Below are 17,930 nucleotides of genomic sequence, written 5' to 3' on the forward strand. Positions count from 1 at the left end.
TCCCACCCGGCCATGATTCACGTAGTGGCAGTTTCAAAATCAGATCCTTTCCTTACACGCGAATTCACCCAAAGACCCATGGTATGCTGACGGGGTTCCAACGTGGGCTTCACCGACCCCACGTCAGAGGGTCTGTGATTCCGTGAGAGGGTGCCCATACGCTGAGAGCAATGGCCCACCTGCACTCTGCGTGAAGGGCTGTGGTTTTCATCAGGTTGTCAAGAGCGTTCTGACCCACAAAGGTTTAAGAATCACAGCTCTCGCCCTTCCAATCAAACTGCTTTGGCCAAAACGTCCGTTCTGAGTTGCATTTGAACCCAAGCCCTCCATAGCACACTCATTTCCACAATCACAGCTCGCGGAGGCGGTCCCATTGGGGGCGGGGCTGAGCACGACCGCGCCCTCAACTCCGCCCATTGCCCGCCCCGGGGTGGGGCACACCTGCCCGGCAGGCTCAGTAGCCACGCTCGGGTCCGTCTCCAAGGCGGAAGCCGGGCCAGAGAGCCTGCGCGTTTTTCCCAGGGTGCCCCGCGCGGCAGTTATGGCCGCCTCCTTGTGCTGCTATTCCCCACATGGCGTTTTAGGACCGTGGGTGTATTTACGGTAACTGTCGCCACTAGATTTCGGCGTCTTTGTACTCTCCTCTTTTCATTTTCTTTTGTTGACTCCCGTGTGGCCCTCGTGGGATCCTGTTTTTGCTGCAGCGGTGTCTGGGGTGATGTGGACCCCGGAGCTGGCAGTTCTGAGGGGATTCCCCACCGAGGCTGAGCGGCAGCAATGGATACAGGAGGGGGTCGCCGGTTCAGGTGAGAGGCGCATCTGCTAGGGTTGACTTAGTCTATCGTGGGAACTGTAAGTAAAAGAGATGGCAGCGACTGCTTCTCATCCCTCCCTTGGTTTTTCCCGAACAAAATGTAGCCGATTCCTTGAGGCTTTGGGTTGTTAAGGCCTTGCCACAGTGGGCGTGGTGCTCACTCACTCTCTGCCCAAAACGTCATACCGCCCAGGTTCAGTAATAATAGCAATGGCAATGTCAATTATTTTCCTAAGCCCTCAACATGTACCCAGTCATTTAATGCTTATGGTAGACACTTAAGGTAGATACCATTTTTAATCCCACTTTACGGTGAAGACCTGTAAATACACTTTGGTTAAGCATTTTTATTTTACTGTATTTTTCTATATTTATTTATTTGTTTGAGACGGAGTTTAGCTTTTTGCCCAGGCTGGAGTGCAGATAAGGCGATCTCAGCTCACTGCAACTCTGCCTCCTGGGTTCAAGCGATTTTCCTGCCTCAGCCTCCCGAGTAGCTGGGATTACAAGCATGCGCCACCACACCCGGCTAATTTTGTATTTTTAGTAGAGTCGGGGGTTCACCATGTTGGTCAGGCTGGTCTCCAACTCCTGACCTGAAGTGATCCGCCCACCTGGGCTTCCCAAAGTGCTGGGATTACAGGCGTGAGCCACCACAGCCTCCCTAGGCAGCAAAGATTAATTCTTGTGAGCAGTGAACGTTTACCAGAGAGATAAAGAGTTAAAAGGCACATTTACGGGCACATCTGGTTGTGGGATTTAGGCTGGACCTAGAAGAGAATGAACAATGTGTCAGTACTCTGTGTGTATGTGTGTGTATGTGGGGGGGGGGGCAGGCGTGTGACACAGTAGGTGCTTCCAGTGGCAGGAAGTCTGAAGTCTGGTGGTCTAGAAAAGTTTTCTGGTGAGACGAGCTGATTTTGGATTAAAGGGTAAGACTAACAAGTGGAGAAGAGTTCAACAGGTGAAATCACAAGTGGAAAGTGCGGAGGCGGGAATATGCAAGGGACATTAGGGAAACCATGAGTAAACCAGCGTTCTTGGAGTGACTTTTCATGAAGAGAAAATAATGGAGGTAGAAGGAGCCAGATTGTGAAAAGTCCTAGACCTAGACTAAGGAAACTTTTCTGTTGTCAGTAGGAGTCTTTATGAATTTCCCAGCAAAAGAGTAAATATCTATTAATGAGGAATATTATTTCTGGGGCTGACTTCCATTTTGGGGCTCATAGTCAGTATGGGTGAGCTGCTAATTGTAGGAGAGAATGTTGAATGATGGAGATTTGCTGAGTGCCTTGGGATTGGCATACAGCAAGCATTCTAAGTCTATACATTGTTTTTGCACACTAAAATGGTAGATTTACCTAACAGTGCTATCCTTAATGGTATGAAAAAAATTGTTTTGGATTATTGCATTAATTTTTTATGTTACAGGGAGTGGATCTTTCCTACAGTTGCTGCTGGAAGGGAACTATGAAGCCATATTCTTAAATTCAATGACTCAAAATATTTTTAATTCAACAACAACCTCTGAAGAAAAGATTGATAGCTACCTCGAGAAGCAGGTAGTAACATTCCTGGATGACTCAACAGATTTGGACACAACGGAAAGGTAGAATTTTATTTGAATTTTTCATAGAGGAACAGACTGAATACATTTGATAGCACCTTGACGGTGTAAGGCACTGATTTTAGCAGTTGAAAAAGCTTGCTTTACCTTTACTCAAGACTAATGATGTACCAAGTAATCAATGTAAGAACTCTTGTCCAGAAGACCATCCGGAATGAAAAAGTAGAGTGGTGCAGGATAAAAGGGTTTCATATATGAGACTGGCACATATTTGGGTGTTAACTGCTAACCCACTCCCATGAGCTCCCAGTGCTTAGGTCTGGTAGGCTTCACCCACCGCAAGACTTCACGCCTTATTTGCTTTTATCTTAAAAACATGCTTTCAGGCTGGGCATGGTGGTGTGCACCTGTAGTCCCAGCTGCTCGGGAGGCTGACGCGGAGTTTGCAGTGAGCTGAGATCATGCCATTGCACTCCAGCATGGGTGACAGAGCTAGACTCTGTCTCAAAAAGAAAACCAACAAAAAAAAACCCCACATACCTTCAACCTTGTTATTTCTGCATAGCTGAATACTAGTTTGTAACGATTTATTATGTTTTCGATTATTATCTGTATAGAGCTCAGAGAACTTAATGTTTTTATTTCAGATCCCTTGGTTAACCTTATTCCATTAAATTTGTGTAATTTTATAGGGTTAAATATAGCAGATAGTTACATGGCAGGGAAACCTAAGCTTTTCAGTGGCTTAAATTTTACTGGTGTAAATTCAGTACCTCTGTCTTTGCTCTCTGTGCAACCATGTCAATCTTTAATTATCTTATAAATGCATGCAATTTTTTTTTAACCATTATTTCTAGGAAATGGCTTCATTTAGTCCTTCAACAAATAAACTATTGTACTAGGTGTGGAGGTTGTGAAGATGAATAAAGCATAACCCATATTCATAAGGAGTTTGCCAGAGAATACTACTATAGACTTTTTTTTTTTTTTTGAGACGGAGTTTTCGCTTTTGTTACCCAGGCTGGAGTGCAATGGCGCGATCTCGGCTCACCGCAACCTCCGTCTCCTGGGTTCAGGCAATTCTCCTGCCTCAGCCTCCTGGGTAGCTGGGATTACAGGCACGCGCCACCATGCCCAGCCAATTTTTTTTGTATTTTTAGTAGAGACGGGGTTTCACCATATTGACCAGGATGGTCTCGATCTCTTGACCTCGTGATCCTCCCGCCTCGGCCTCCCAAAGTGCTGGGATTACAGGCTTGAGCCACCGCGCCCGGCCTACTATAGACTTTTAATGTTATTTTAACAATTAATATTCATTCTTTCTTTCTTTTTCTTTTTTTCTTTCTTTCCTTCCTTCCTTCCTTCTCTCTTTTCTTTCCTTTCCTTTCCCTTCCCTTCCCTTTTTCCTTTCCCCTTTCCCCTTTCCCCTTTTTCCCCTTTTTCCCCTTTCCCCTTTCCCCTTTCCCCTTTCCTTTTCTGGAATCTCACTCTGTTGCCCAGGCTGGAGTACAGTGGCATGGTCTTGGCTCACTGCAACCTCCGCCTCCTGAGTTCAACTGATTCTCCTCCCTCGGCCTCCCATGTAGCTGGGATTACAGGCCCGCACCACCATAAAAAAAAAAAATACAGATTTTTTTTGTATTTTTAGTAGAGATAGGGTTTCACCATGTTGGCCAGGCTGGTCTGACCTCAGTTGATCCACCCACCCGAGCCTTCCAAAGTGCTGGGATGACAGGCATCAGCCACTGCGCCCCACCTCCTTTTCATTTTACTTTACTGGTAGTTATGTTTGGTGTCATTCTTTTTTTTTTTTTTCTTCTTTTTTTTTAGAGACGCTGTCTTGATATGTTGCTTAGACTGGTCTTGAACTCCTGGGCTCAAGCAATCCTCTCATCTCTGCCTCACGAAGTGTGGGGATTATAGGCATGAGCCACTCCGCCTGGCCAAATTCTTATTGCCCTCTGATATGTGTGCACTCTCATAGCAACTAGCCTTGTGGTGCCCATTAAAGCAACACGTTCACACAAATGCATTATCACAAGATAGATCAGATTTCTATCTTGTCGTACAAAACTAAAAAGAGACTTTCAGTTGACTCGTTTTCAGACATTTGAAAGTTAAAGTGTATTATCAGTTCACCTTATGGATTTTTTTTTTTGATTAGGACAGTTTATTAAGGCTGTTTTCTCCAAATTTCCAAACTTCTGATTCCAAACCAGCTGTTTTGTTATCTTTTTTTCTCTAATGCTGCTTATTCTTTGCATTGCATCCTAAGTTTTATATTTTTGCTACCATAGGCTTGTATGTTTGATGTTTTTTTTTTCTTTTTTTTAAACCTCCCTTTTAAGGAAGGGCCTAGGGACTGCAGGGAAAAAGTGACTGCTCTTCAGAATGAAACTCCAGAATTCCCTGGCTGTTATTTGCTAGGGTTGAATCTGTACCTATTTAGGTCCTAATTTAGGGTTTGGCACATTATGGCTGGCAGGCTAACTAAGTGGCTAAGAATGAATGGGGTATTTTTTTTTTTTTTTTTTTTTTGAGTGGGAGTCTCACACTCTTGCCAAGGTTGTAGTGCAGTGTCGCGATCTCGGCTCACTGCAATCTCTGCCTCCTGGATTCAAGCAATTCTCCTGCCTCAGCCTCCTGAGTAGCTGGGACTACAGGTGTGTGCCATCATGCCCAGCTAATTTTCTTGTATTTTTAATAGACATGAGTTTTACCATGTTGGCTAGGATGGTCTCAATCTCCTGACCTCATGATCCACCTGCCAAGGCCTCCCAAAGTGCTGGGATTACAGGCGTGAGCCACCGTGCCTGGCTGGTTTTTATATTTTTAAAAGGTTGGAAAAAACAAAACATGATATGCAAAGCCTAAAATATTTCCTGTCTGTCCCTTTAGAAAAAGTTTGCCTACCTCTGTCTTAAATCACAGCAAGACTGACAAATAGAGGTTTCACTCAAATTTCTATGTTTTTGTTGTTATTCTAGCATTTGGTGGCGTGGGATCAGTAAAAGGTTAGCAACAACTTTATATCTTCACTTTTCTTTTGTATAAAGTCAGTTTTCTATACATCTTGTTGCAATGTCAGAGCTCTTAAAGAGAGTGCCAGAAAAACATAGATGCCTGATGAGAACCTAAATCAACATTGTTCAAGATAATTTTCTGTGGAGATAGAAGTGTTCTCTATCTTCATTGCCCAGGCGGTAGCCACTAGCCACACTAAACTATTAAGCACTTGAAATATGGAAAATATGTCTATGAAACTTAATTTTAAATTGTATTTAACTAATGTAAATTTAATCCGTATGTGGCTTATGATTAAAATATTGGATGTTGTAGACCTATTTTTTTTTTTGGAGACGGAGTTTCGCTCTTGTTACCCAGACTGGAGTGCAATGGCGCGATCTCGGCTCACCGCAACCTCTGCCTCCCAGGTTCAAGCAATTCTCCTGCCTCAGCCTCCTGAGTAGCTGGGACTACAGGCACGCACCACCATGCCCAGCTGATTTTTTGTATTTTTAGTAGAGACGGGGTTTCACCATGTTGACCAGGATGGTCTCGATCTCTTGACCTCTTGATCCACCCGCCTCAGCCTCCCAAAGTGCTGGGATTACAGGCTTGAGCCACCGCACCCGGCCTGACCTATTTTTTTTTTTAAGAGAGACAGGGTCTCGCTTTATTATCCAGGCTGGAGTACAGTGGTATGATCAAAGCTTAGTCCAGCCTCCATCTCCTGGGCTGCAAGCAATCCTCATGCATCAGCCTCTTGAGTAGCTGGGATGTACCACCATGCCTGGCTACCTTTTAAATTTTTTGTAGAAACGGGGTGTCACTATGTTTCTCAAGCTGGTTCTGAACTCCTGGGTTCAAACAATCCTCCTACCATGGGCTTTCAAGTGCTAGAATTACAGGTGTGAGCCACTGCGCCTGGCTGACCTAAATTGTTTTAAGTTTTAGAATTTTTTTTTTTTTTTTTTTTGTCAGTACTCTAGGATGGTCTCAGTAAATATTGATAGATATTGTTTTCTTAATAAAACTGCATTGGAATAGTGTGTTTGAGATTATACAGTGATAGTAGTTTATATTTATTTCTTTAACCATTCTTCTATGCAGACAACAGCTGATATTTCTACTTGGTGTGAGCAGTTTGCAACTTTTTGTTCAGAGCAACTGGACGGGGCCCCCTGTTGATTTACACCCTCAGGATTTTTTGCCGTCTGTTTTGTTCCAGCAGTTCAGTGAGGTATGCTTCTTGAAAGTGTTGTATGTAATTATTATGGTGTTACTTATTTTTTACAAGCAGGTCTTTATGAACTGGAATTAGTAGTAGTTAGGAAAGAAACATGACTTTACGGTTTGTACAAAACTACTAAGAATGCTTGTTCATTGATCAGATTTTCACATATTTCTGGAAGTTCCATTGTCATTGTCAATCTCAAATTCCTTTTAACATACACACTCCATTTTATGAAGCCATGTTAGCTGTGTTTTTTAAAGTACAGACAGCTTCACCAGGTGTTTACTTGCTTGTATCACCTCAGTTATATAAATTTCTTTTCTTTTTTGAGATGGTATCTCATTCAGTCATCCAGGTTGGTGTACAGTGGCTAGATTACAGCTAGATTACCCTCAGCCTACTCAAGCTCAGGCGATCCTCCCACCTCAGGCTACCAGGTAGCTGGGACTACAGTCACATGTCACCATGCCCAGGTAATTTTTTTGTAGAGATGGAGTTTCGCCAAGTTGCCCAGGTTGGTCTCAAACTCCTGGGCTCAAGCAATCTGCCTGCCTCAATCTCTCAAAGTGTGCTAGGATTACAGGTGTTGAGTTCTGTACATAGAGATCTTTAATGGCAAAGCAGCAAATCTGGAAATCTGTTTAATTTTATTCCAGGTAAGTTTAGTTTTTTTAATTTTTTTTTTTTTTTGAGACAGAGTCTTGCTCTGTCACCCAGGCTGGAGTGCAGTGGTGTGATCTCAGCTCACTGCAACCTCTGCCCCTGGGTCCAAGCAATTCTCCTGCCTCTGCCTCCTTAGTAGCTGGGATTGCAGGCGTGTACTACCACACTTGGCTAATTTTTGTATTTTTAGTAGAGATGGTGTTTCACCATACTGAGGTCAGGTCTCGAACTCCTGACCTCAACTGATCCGCCTGCCTCAGCCTCCCAAAGTGCTAGGTTTACAGATGTGATTCACCGTTTCTGGCTTGAAGATAAGTTTTGATACTGTGCTTAAGAATGATTCCCAGTAGTGGTTTGCTCCCCAGGGTGGTTTCCTTTAAATTAGAAATACTTTATTAAAGTGCCTGGCACAGCATTGCTTCATGGTGAATATTATCCATTGTGAAGATAATATTATTGATCTGTACCAGTGTGTCATCAACTGAGCTTGCAGTTTGAGTTCCTCAGGAATTTTTGAGCCCCTAAGTAGAGGGTCTGGCCAGTATGAGATGATCTACAAAAGAAATATGGTTTAAATCAAAGTAAGAACTTTGCTTTGTCCAGCCACTTAGGTGATTTTGAACGTAGCTATCAACCACTCAGCCTGGAAGAAACTGAGTGATTGATAGCTGTGTTCAAAATCACCAAAGTGCATCTAGAGATTATGCAGCAAAATGGACCTTGTGTTACTTGGTTTCTCAGAATTAGGTGTAGCAAGTAAACGTGGAACAGAGTTATTAGAGATATGTGTTAATAATTTGATGGGGATTGGAAAGAGAAGAAGTGCAAAAATAAGCATAATGTGAAAACCACAATAATTAACTCTTTATATATATAATCAGCTTAGTGAGTCACTATATATACTTCAATAGAGTAATTTTTATTTATTTATTTATTTATTTATTTATTTTTTGAGACGGAGTTTCACTCATGTTACCCAGGCTGGAGTGCAATGGCGCAATCTCGGCTCACCGCAACCTCCGCCTCCTGGGTTCAGGCAATTCTCCTGCCTCAGCCTCCTGAGTAGCTGGGATTACAGGCACGCGCCACCATGCCCAGCTAATTTTTTGTATTTTTAGTAGAGACGGGGTTTCACCATGTTGACCAGGATGGTCTCGATCTCTTGACCTTGTGATTCACCTGCCTCAGCCTCCCAAAGTGCTGGGATTACAGGCGTGAGCCACCGTGCCCGGCCAATAGAGTAATTTTAATTCATAATGCTGACCCTAATTACAATTGAAAGATTAAAAGATCTTCCGTATCTATGTCTAAGAAGGGAATTTATAATTTATATTCTACAAAGGTTTTTGTCCAAAATGGGGAAAAGAACCTCAGACCCCAATGAGTGTTGTGCTTAAAGAGATAAGCTTCAGTTATCTAGAAATGTACTTATCTCATTCCTTCTCTTATTATGTATGAATCAGTTTCTGGCTTCTATGGTCCTATAGTATAGGTTGGAAATCCACCAAAGTGTCAAAGCCATAAATATTTCCTGAGCAGTGATATGTGGTTTGAATGGTACTCAATTCACATTTTTTTTTCTTTTTTTTGAGACGGAGTCTCACTCTGTCACCCAGGCTGGAGTGCAGTGGCGCCATCTCTGCTCACTGCACCTTCCGCCTCGTGGGTTCAAGCCATCCTCCTGCCTCAGACTCCCAAGCAGCTGGGACTACAGGCGCTTGCCACCATGCCTGGCTAATTTTTGTATTTTTAGTAGAGATGGAGTTTTACCATGTTGGCTAGGCTGTTCACGAACTCCTGACTTCAGGTGATATTCCCGCCTTGAACTCCCAAAGTGCTGGAATTACAGGCATGAGCTACCCACTGCGCCCAGCCAGGGTTTTCTTTTCTTTTCTTTTCCTTTCTTTTCCTTCCTTCCTTCCTTCCTCCCTCCCTCCCTTTCTTCCTCCCTTCCTCCCTTCCTCCCTTCCTCCCTTCCTCCCTTCCTTCCTTCTTTCCTTCCTTCCCTCCCTCCCTCTCTCCTTCCTTCCTTCCCTCCTTCCTTCCTTTTCTTTCTTTTCTCTCTTTTCTTCCTTTCTTTCTTCCTTTCCTTCTTCTTTCCTTCTTCCTTTCCTTCTTTCTTTTCTTCATTCTTTCTTTCTTTCCTTCCCTCCCTCCCTCCCTTTCTTCCTTCCTTCCTTCCTTCCTTCCTTCCTTCCTCCCTCCCTCCCTCCCTTCCTTTCCTTCCTTCCTTCTTCTTCTTTCTTTTTCTTCTTTCCTCTTGCTCTGTCGTCCAGGCTGAAGTGCAGTGGCGCAACCTTGGCTCACTGCTACCTGTGCCTGTTGGGTTCAAGCAATCCTCCTGCCTCAGCCTCCTGAGTAGCTAGGATTACAGGCATGCGCCACCATGTCCAGCTAATTTTTGTATTTTTAGTAGAAATGGGGTTTCACCATGTTGGCCAGGCTGATCTCAAACTCCTGACTTCATGATCCACCTGCCATGGTCTCCCAAAGTTCTGGGATTAGAGGTGTGAGCTATCGTGCCCAGCTCTTCTTCTTTCTTCTATTGAATACTTTAAACAATATTCAAAATATTCAGTATTCAAATATTTAGTATTCAAAATATTCAGTATTGAGCCAGGTACTGGCATTACGTGACTGTTTAGTTTAATTCTTATAAGAACCCTCTGAGGTATAGGTTCAGTTATTTCATTTTTATAATTGATGAAACTGAGGCTTCATCAGGAAAAAAATTGTGGGAAAAATTTACATGTGCTCACAAACTAATGAGCAGCAGAGAAAAGACACTCTCCTGTGCATGTGATATTGGAACCCATGTTCCTGATGGGTGAGGATTCTTGCTATTTTATGGCAGCCGTTAAAATTCTGTAATCTAAATTTTAACAACCTTGTCCATTGTAAAACATCTCTGTGCAACAGGAGAGTGAATTTTTCAAAGGCATCCTTTTTTTTTTGCAGCCTTCTGCTTACTCTGCTGTGTGGTTGTATGCCCATTCAGCATTTGACATATGAGACTTTGCTGGTTGTTTGGCTTGATAGAAATTATGGAGTAGAGACTTACTTCATAACAACATTTTTTCAGGTATTGAAGCTTAAGTGAATTGTAGATGTTTAGTATAAATATCAAATATACTATTTAGTATAAATACTTTAACATGGGCATGCTTTCTATTGAGATAATATTTTGTTTTAAGTAAATTTATGAAGTGATGATATCTCTCCAATGCTAGCATTTTTTTGAGTTTCTTGTTCTTCTAAAGTTTGAACAGGCCAGGTGCGGTGGCTTACGCCTGTGATCCCAGTACTTTGGGAGGCCGGGGCGGGAGATCACTTAAGGTCAGAAGTTTGAGACCAGCCTGGCCAACATGGTGAAACCTCTTCTCTACTAAAAATACAGAAACTTAGCTAGATGTGGTGGTGCATGCCTGAAGTCCCAGCTGTTCACCGAGGAAGGAGGATCACTTGAGCCCAGGAAGCAGAGGTTGCAGTGAATTGAGATCGTGCCACTGTACTCCAGCTTGGGCAACAGAGTGAGACTCTGCCTAAAACGCACACACACACCCACCCACCCCAATAGAAAAATAAAATTTGATCAGATGGGTGGCCATCCGTCAGGGTGGGCTGGATTTGTAGATCTCTAAGGGCATTTGCAGTATTATAATTCTGTCCAGTGCCAATTGCTGTGTAATATATTAATGTCTTTGTTTCAAAGCTGAGTTGGCTGGAAAATCTTTGTATTATTATAAGACATATAAGATTGATATTTTGTTAAATTGTATCATCTTAGTTTATAATTCTTTTTTTCAGGTTAAAGGACTGGATGCGTTTGTTCTGTGCCTGCTCACTCTAGATGGTGAATCAGTCTACAGCCTGACCTTGAAGCCTGTACTGCTGTTATTAGCACGCATTATCCTAGTGAATGTAAGACATAAACTGACAGCTATTCAGGTAAGGAAAGGATCCACGAGATTCATTTTGTGCCTATTGACACCAGACTGTAGATGTGTTGCTGACAATGCCTGTGTCTATTTTAAGTCTCCTAGGTATGTAATTGAAAAATCTGATGAAATAAGCAAAAACTTTTCTTCACTCATGAGATTGATCCAGCTTAGAATGAGATGATGTTGCACCTCCTTAATAGGATTTGGGTTTGTACTGTATAGATATAAATGTTCATTTGTAGAAATCTTAAATATAGATTTAAAAACATACCTCAGGCTGGGCGCAGTGGCATACTCCTGTAATACCAGCACTTTGAAAGGCTGAGGTGGGTGGATCACCTGAGGTCAGGAGTTGGGGACCAGCCTGGCCAACATGGTGAATCACCGTCTCTACTAAAAATACGAAATTAGCTGGGCGTGGTGGGCACCTGTAATCCCAGCTACTCGGGAGGCTGAGGGAGGAGCATCACTTGAACCCGGGAGACGGAGGTTGCAGTGAGCCGAGATCGAGCCATTGCATTCCAACCTGGGCAACAGAGTGAGATTCCATCTCAAACAAATAACAAAAAACAAACTAAAAAACATACCTCACAGTCTTTTATGAATTTCACATAGGATAATGAACAGTGACCAAAATTTAATGGATCTTTTTTTTTTTTTTTTTTTTTTGAGACGGAGCTTCGCTCTTGTTACCCAGGCTGGAGTGCAATGGCGCGATCTCGGCTCACCGCAACCTCCGCCTCCTGGGTTCAGGCAATTCTCCTGCCTCAGCCTCCTGAGTAGCTGGGATTACAGGCACGTGCCACCATGCCCAGCTAATTTTTTGTATTTTTAGTAGAGACGGGGTTTCACCATGTTGACCAGGATGATCTCGATCTCTTGACCTCGTGATCCACCCGCCTCAGCCTCCCAAAGTGCTGGGATTACAGGCGTGAGCCACCGCGCCCGGCCAATTTAATGGATCTTAATCCCTGTTTCCTGGCTCACATTCTGTTATGTCATTATTTGGGTTGGATTTAGTAAAGCATTTGTTAAATATCTATCATATGGTTTTTTCATATAAACTAGTGAGGACAACTATACACACAGAAAGCTAACATGCAGAAAGACAGTCTTTGAGGTTTAGTGGAGGTTGTCAGCCGTGCAGTGTGCAGTCTGTGTTGCTGCCGTTCAACTCTGCTGCACTGTAGTGTGAAAGCAGCTGTGGACAATGTGTCAACAAATGGGTGTACCTGTCTTCCAATAAAGCTTTATTTGTGGACACTGAAACTTACATTTCGTGTGCTTCTCACGTTCACAAAATATTATTCTTTTTTCCAATGATATAAACATGTAGAAACTATTTTCAGTTTTTGGGCCCTACAGAAACAAGTGGTGGGCTGGAATTGCCCACAGGCTGTGCCTGGCTGACCTCCTGCTCTACCGATTGCTGCAGCTTGGTGTGCTGCAGACTCCACCTGTCAGAAATAGGGAATTTAAATATTATGTGAAATCTCTCAATTTTGGCTGAACAATTTTAAGAAACACAATATTTCTTTTTTTTTTTTTGAGGTAAAGTTTCACTCTTGTTGCCTAGGCTGGAGTGCAATGGCGCAAACTTAGCTCACCATAACCTCCGCCTCCTGGGTTCAAGAGATTCTCCTGCCTCAGCCTCCCGAGTAGCTGGGATTACAGGCATGTGCTACTACGTCTGGCTAATTTTGTATTTTTAGTAGAGACGAATTTCTCCATGTTGGTCAGGATGGTCTGAAACTCCTGACCTCAGGTGATTCACCTACCTCAGCCTCCCAATGTGCCGGGATTACAGGGGTGAGCCACCACGCCTGGCCCAAGAAACACAGTACTCCTGTAGGTGAATGTAGACTTAGTCTGTGCTGTGTAAGCATTTAAGTTTACACACTAAATTTTTTTTTGAGATAAAGTCTCACTCTTTCACCCAGGCTAGAGTATAGTGGCACGATCTCAGCTCACTGCAACCTCCGCCTTTCAGGTTCAAGCGATTCTCATGCCTCAGCCTCCTGAGTAGCTGGGCTTACAGGCGCCCACCACTATGCTTGCCTAATTTTTTGCATTTTTAGTAGAGACAGGGTTTCACCATGTTGGCTACTTGGGACTCAAACTCCCAGCCTCAAATAATCTGCCTGCCTCAGCCTCCCAAAGTGCTGGGATCACAGGCATGAGCCACCACACCTGGCCTTTAAATTTGTTTTAAAGAAGAGATAAGAAGGGAAGTGATGCCTCTATTTGCAACTCTCATGAGAGCCAGAGGATTTGGAATCCATTGTACTAGAGGTTTTCTTTTTCTTTTTTTTTTTCGAGACAGGGTCTGGCTCTGTTGCACAGGCTGGAGTGCAGTGGCATGATCTCAGCTCCCTGCAGCCTTCGCCCCCTTGGGGTCAAGCCATCCTCCCACCTCAGCATCCTAAGTAACTGGGACTACAAGCATGCGTTGCCGCACCCGGCTAATTTTTGTATTTTTTGTAGAGACGGGATTTTGCCATGTTGCCCAGGCTGGTCTTGAACTTCTTGGCTCAAGCGATCCACCTGCCTCAACTTTCCTAAGTGCTGAAATTATAGGCATAAGCCACCATGCTAGGCCTAGAAGGGTTTTTGTTTTTGAGACAGTTTCCCTCTTGTCGCCCATGCTGGAGTGCCATGGTGCGATCTTGGCTCACTGCAACCTACACCTCCCAGGTTCAGGCAATTCTCCTGCCTCAGCCTCTCAGGTAGCTGGGACTACAGGTGTGCACCACCATGCCTGACTAATTGAAGTGTCTTTAATATGCAGATTTCAGCATGTCTTAGCAGATATGAGACTTTATCTTTTGAGCTCTTAGTGATAGTAGCTTGAGTAAAACATTTTTCCCAAGTTGATCTGAGTTAAATGGTCTTGCAGACTATCAATTTACTCTATTGTTTTATTTATTTATTTACTTATTTTTTGAATCAGAGTTTCGCTCTGTTGTCCAGGTTGGAGTGCAGTGGCACTATCTTGGCTCACTGCAATCTCCACCTCCTGGATTCAAACAATTCTCCTGCCTCAGCCTCCCTGGTAGCTGGGATTACAGGCTCTTGCAACCATGCCCAGCTAATTTTTTTTGTACTTTTAGTAGAAACAGGGTTTCACCAAGTTGGCTAGCTGGTCTTAAACTCCCTCAAGTGATCCCCATGCCTTGGCCTTCCAAAGTGCTGGGATTATAGGTGTGAGCCACCATATGTGGCCACTTTAAATAAAGTATCACCAAGGCCTGAGGCCGCCAAATGCATTATTTTTTTTGTAGTGAGAACTTATGGTCACTAATGAATGAGTGAGATGCTTTTTAAGTTGGTCAGAAATTTTCATCATCGGGTATGTTAAGCATTGGCCGTTTGTGGTGGCTCATGCCTGTAACCTTAGCACTTTGGGAGGCCGAAGCCAGCAGATCACCTGAGGTCAGGAGGTTGAGACCAGCCTCAGCAACATGGTGAAACTCTGTCTCTACTAAAAATACAAAAATTAGCCAGGCATGGTTGGGCATGATGGCTCACACCTATAATTCCAGCACTTTAGGAGGCCAAGGCAGGCAGATCACATGAGGTCAGGAGTTTGAGACCAAAATGGCCGACATAGTGAAACCTCATCTCTACTAAAAATACAAAAATAAGCCAGGTGTGATGACGGGTGCCTGTAATCCCAGCTCCCTGGGAGGCTGAGGCAGGAGAATCACTTGAACCCAGGAGGCGGAGTTTGCAGTGAACCAAGATCTTGCACCACTGTACTCCAGCCTGAGCTACACAATGAGACTCTGTCTCAAAAAAAAAAAAAGTACGTTAAGCATCATTTTAAAAATATTACATATACTGTCAACATCTTAGGAGAATTAATAAATATGTGGACTACTGGTTGTAGAAGTCATTCTTGTACTGTTAGAGAGGCAAGTTCCCTTAATTTCTTGGCAGATGTAAACAACTCTTCTGCTTAAAAACACATTTTCCTGTAGTATACCACTATGTATATGTCATTTTGTGCTGCAATCTTGCCTTTTTCTTTTCTTTTTTTTTTTTTTTTTTTTTTTTTTTTTTTTGTGGTAGGAGACAGGGTCTCACTGTGTTGCCCAGGCTGATCTTGAACTCCTGGCCCCAAGTGATCCTCCCACCTCAGCCTCCTGAGTAGCTGGAACTTCAGGAGCACACCAGCCTGCCTGGCTCCTCTTGTCATTCAATTGAAACATCGTTCTTTCTATTATAGATTTTTCCTGTGTGTCTTTACTATATCTTTTCTTTTCTTTTGTTTGGAGATGTTGTCTTGCTATGTTGTCCAGGCTCGCCTTCAACTTGTGAGCTTAAGTGATCCTCCTGTTCCAGCCTCCTGAGCAGCTGGGACTATAGGCACCTGGCTTATATCATTCTGTTAATGGCGTTATTAAAAGTGGTTTATTTGGTAAATTAAGATAAAATGGTAAAGAAAATTAATTTTAACCTTTTAAATTAATTTTTGAGTAACCTGACTTCTAAGAAATGTATCAAGTTGCTTATGATGATTTTATTTTTGTGAAACTATAAAAGAAGCAGATTTTCCCACAAACCCTAATCTGTGAAGTATATAAACTAGAATTAGTACTATGTAAGTGGTTGCGTAAAAAGAGTCTTGGCGTTGAAATTAACAGATGTGTGACCTTATGCTAGTTAACTTATCTGAACATCAGTGTTCATTTATAAAATGGGATAAACTGGCAAATATTTGCTTGTTGCCTTATGAGTATACTACTGCTCCCTGCTATCTGGGAGGTTCTTGACTAGTATGAATTCTCAATTAGACCATTCTGTAGTAAGTGTTATAATCAGGAGATAAAATCTAAAAGTTACCTAAGCAAGACTTTCTAAGTTCCCTTTTTAATTAATGCCTCAATTTTCTTTTCTTTTCTTTTTTTTTTTTTTTTTTAAGACAGAGTCTCACTCTGTCACCAAGGCTTGAGTGCAGTGGCTTGATCTTGGCTGACTGCAGCCTCCGCCTCCTGGGTTCAAGCAGTTCTCCTGCCTCAGCTTCCCAAATATCTGGGACTACAAGCATGCACCACCATGCCCAGCTCTTTTTTTTTGTATTTTTAGTAGAGACGGTGTTTTACCATGTTGGTCAGGCTGGCCTTGAACTCCCGACCTCAAATGATCTGCCTGCCTTGGTTTCCCAAAGTGCTGGGATTATAGGCGTGAGCCACTGTGCCAAGCCTCAATTTTCAATTGTTCAATTTTTATTTTTGCAGAGATGGGATCTCACTCTGTTGCCCAGGCTTGTCTCAAACTTCTGGCTTCAAGTGATCCTCCTGCCTTGGTTTTCCAAAGTGCTGAGATTACAGGCATGAGCTATTGTGCCAGCCCTCAATTTTTATGTTAAGCAATTCTTGACAAACTGAAATGGTCTGTTACACTTACTAGTAAAAAAATAGACTATGCTTTCTATATTTGTTTCATTCTTCCCTCCCCCATATGAGAATTGAGAGTTAATTTATAGATCTGATTTTTTTTTTTTTAAGAGATGAGGTTTCACTGTGTTGCCCAGTCTGATCTCAAACTTCTGAGCTCAGGCAAACTGCTAGCCTCAGCCTCCCAAAGTGCTGGGATTACAAGCAAGAGCCACTGCGCCCAGCCTATAGATCTGTTTTTTTATTTTTTTTTTTTTTTTTGCCACTTTAGCATAAGAATTTTCAGCTGATGTAGATCTGATTTTTAATAGTTCTGCATAATATTATATATATATGTATATATATATATTTTAAGGGACAGAATCTCTTCTCCGTTGCTCAAGCTGTAGGACAGTGGTGTGATCACAGCTGACTGTAATCTTAAACACATGACAGGGCTCAAGCAGTCCCTTCCTCTCAGTCTCCTGAGTAGCCAGGATTACAGATGTTCACCACTGCACTCAGCTATTTAAGCATTTTTTTTCGTAGAGATGGGAGACTCACTGTGTTGCCCAGTCTGCTCTTGAATTTCTGGCCTCAAGGGAGCTTCCCGCTTCCTGCTTCCCAAAGTGCTGGGATTCAAAGTGTGAGCCACTATGCCTGGCCTTGTATTATATGTCTTCTTAAAAGGGAAATTTTTTTGACTGGATGTATCTAAATTCCCATGTCTAGAAGTAAAGTATAAGTTGCCAGACCTGACTCACTTACTGTTGACAGCAGATAAGGGACAGATAATTGAAATGTAAACTGACTTCATTATCCATAGTGATAGGAAAAGAATGAAAATAAGGCAACACCTCAGGGAATTCAGTGAAAAACGATCTGAAATGTCCTTGCTGTTAGATAATTTTATATTTCCTTATATTGACTGAGGAAAGAGTATTAATTCAAAAGTATTTTGTCATACAGTCAAAATTCATTTGTGGTTGATCATGGTTGTAGTAGTTGTGGTGTATAATACTTCAGAAGCTAACCTGGCTGTGGTGTGTAGCAGTTTAGAAGGGAACCTCTTTATTAAATGAAGAAATTAAGTTCAAGCAGAAAAGTGCTTTTGAGCTGGGTGCTGTGGCCCATAGCTGTCATCCCAGGTACATGGAAGTCTGAGGCAGGAGAATGGCTTGAGTCTAGGAGTTCGAAGCTGTGGTGTGCGATGACGGCACCTGTAAATAGCCACTGCGCTCCACCCTGGCAGGGTAGTGAGACCCCATTTCAAAAAGCTTTTTGGTGCCGGGCGCAGTGGCTCAAGCCTGTAATCCCAGCACTTTGGGAG

The 17,930-nt window shown here is 42.8% G+C and overlaps 1 protein-coding gene across 4 annotated transcripts in view; it reads left to right on the plus strand.

Annotated features, from left to right (window-relative positions):
* Positions 1–442: 442 nt before the first annotated feature.
* The window catches only part of TTC27 (tetratricopeptide repeat domain 27), a 202,164-nt gene continuing 184,676 nt past the window's right edge, over positions 443–17,930 (plus strand). For 2 of the 4 annotated variants that reach the window (XM_032239260.1, XM_032239263.1), the window contains exons 1-4: positions 443–806; positions 2,246–2,423; positions 6,495–6,624; positions 11,089–11,229. In XM_032239260.1, coding sequence (XP_032095151.1) covers positions 719–806; positions 2,246–2,423; positions 6,495–6,624; positions 11,089–11,229 — 537 coding nt within the window. In that variant the 5' untranslated portion in view covers positions 443–718. The remainder of the gene's footprint in view (positions 807–2,245; positions 2,424–6,494; positions 6,625–11,088; positions 11,230–17,930) is intronic. The other 2 variants (XM_032239261.1, XM_032239262.1) reach the window with 2 other exon arrangements.

Source organism: Sapajus apella, unplaced genomic scaffold (assembly GCF_009761245.1).
Source record: "Sapajus apella isolate SASKATOON/1434 unplaced genomic scaffold, GSC_monkey_1.0 scaffold44, whole genome shotgun sequence".
In the NCBI taxonomy this organism is placed as follows: Eukaryota; Metazoa; Chordata; class Mammalia; order Primates; family Cebidae; genus Sapajus; species Sapajus apella.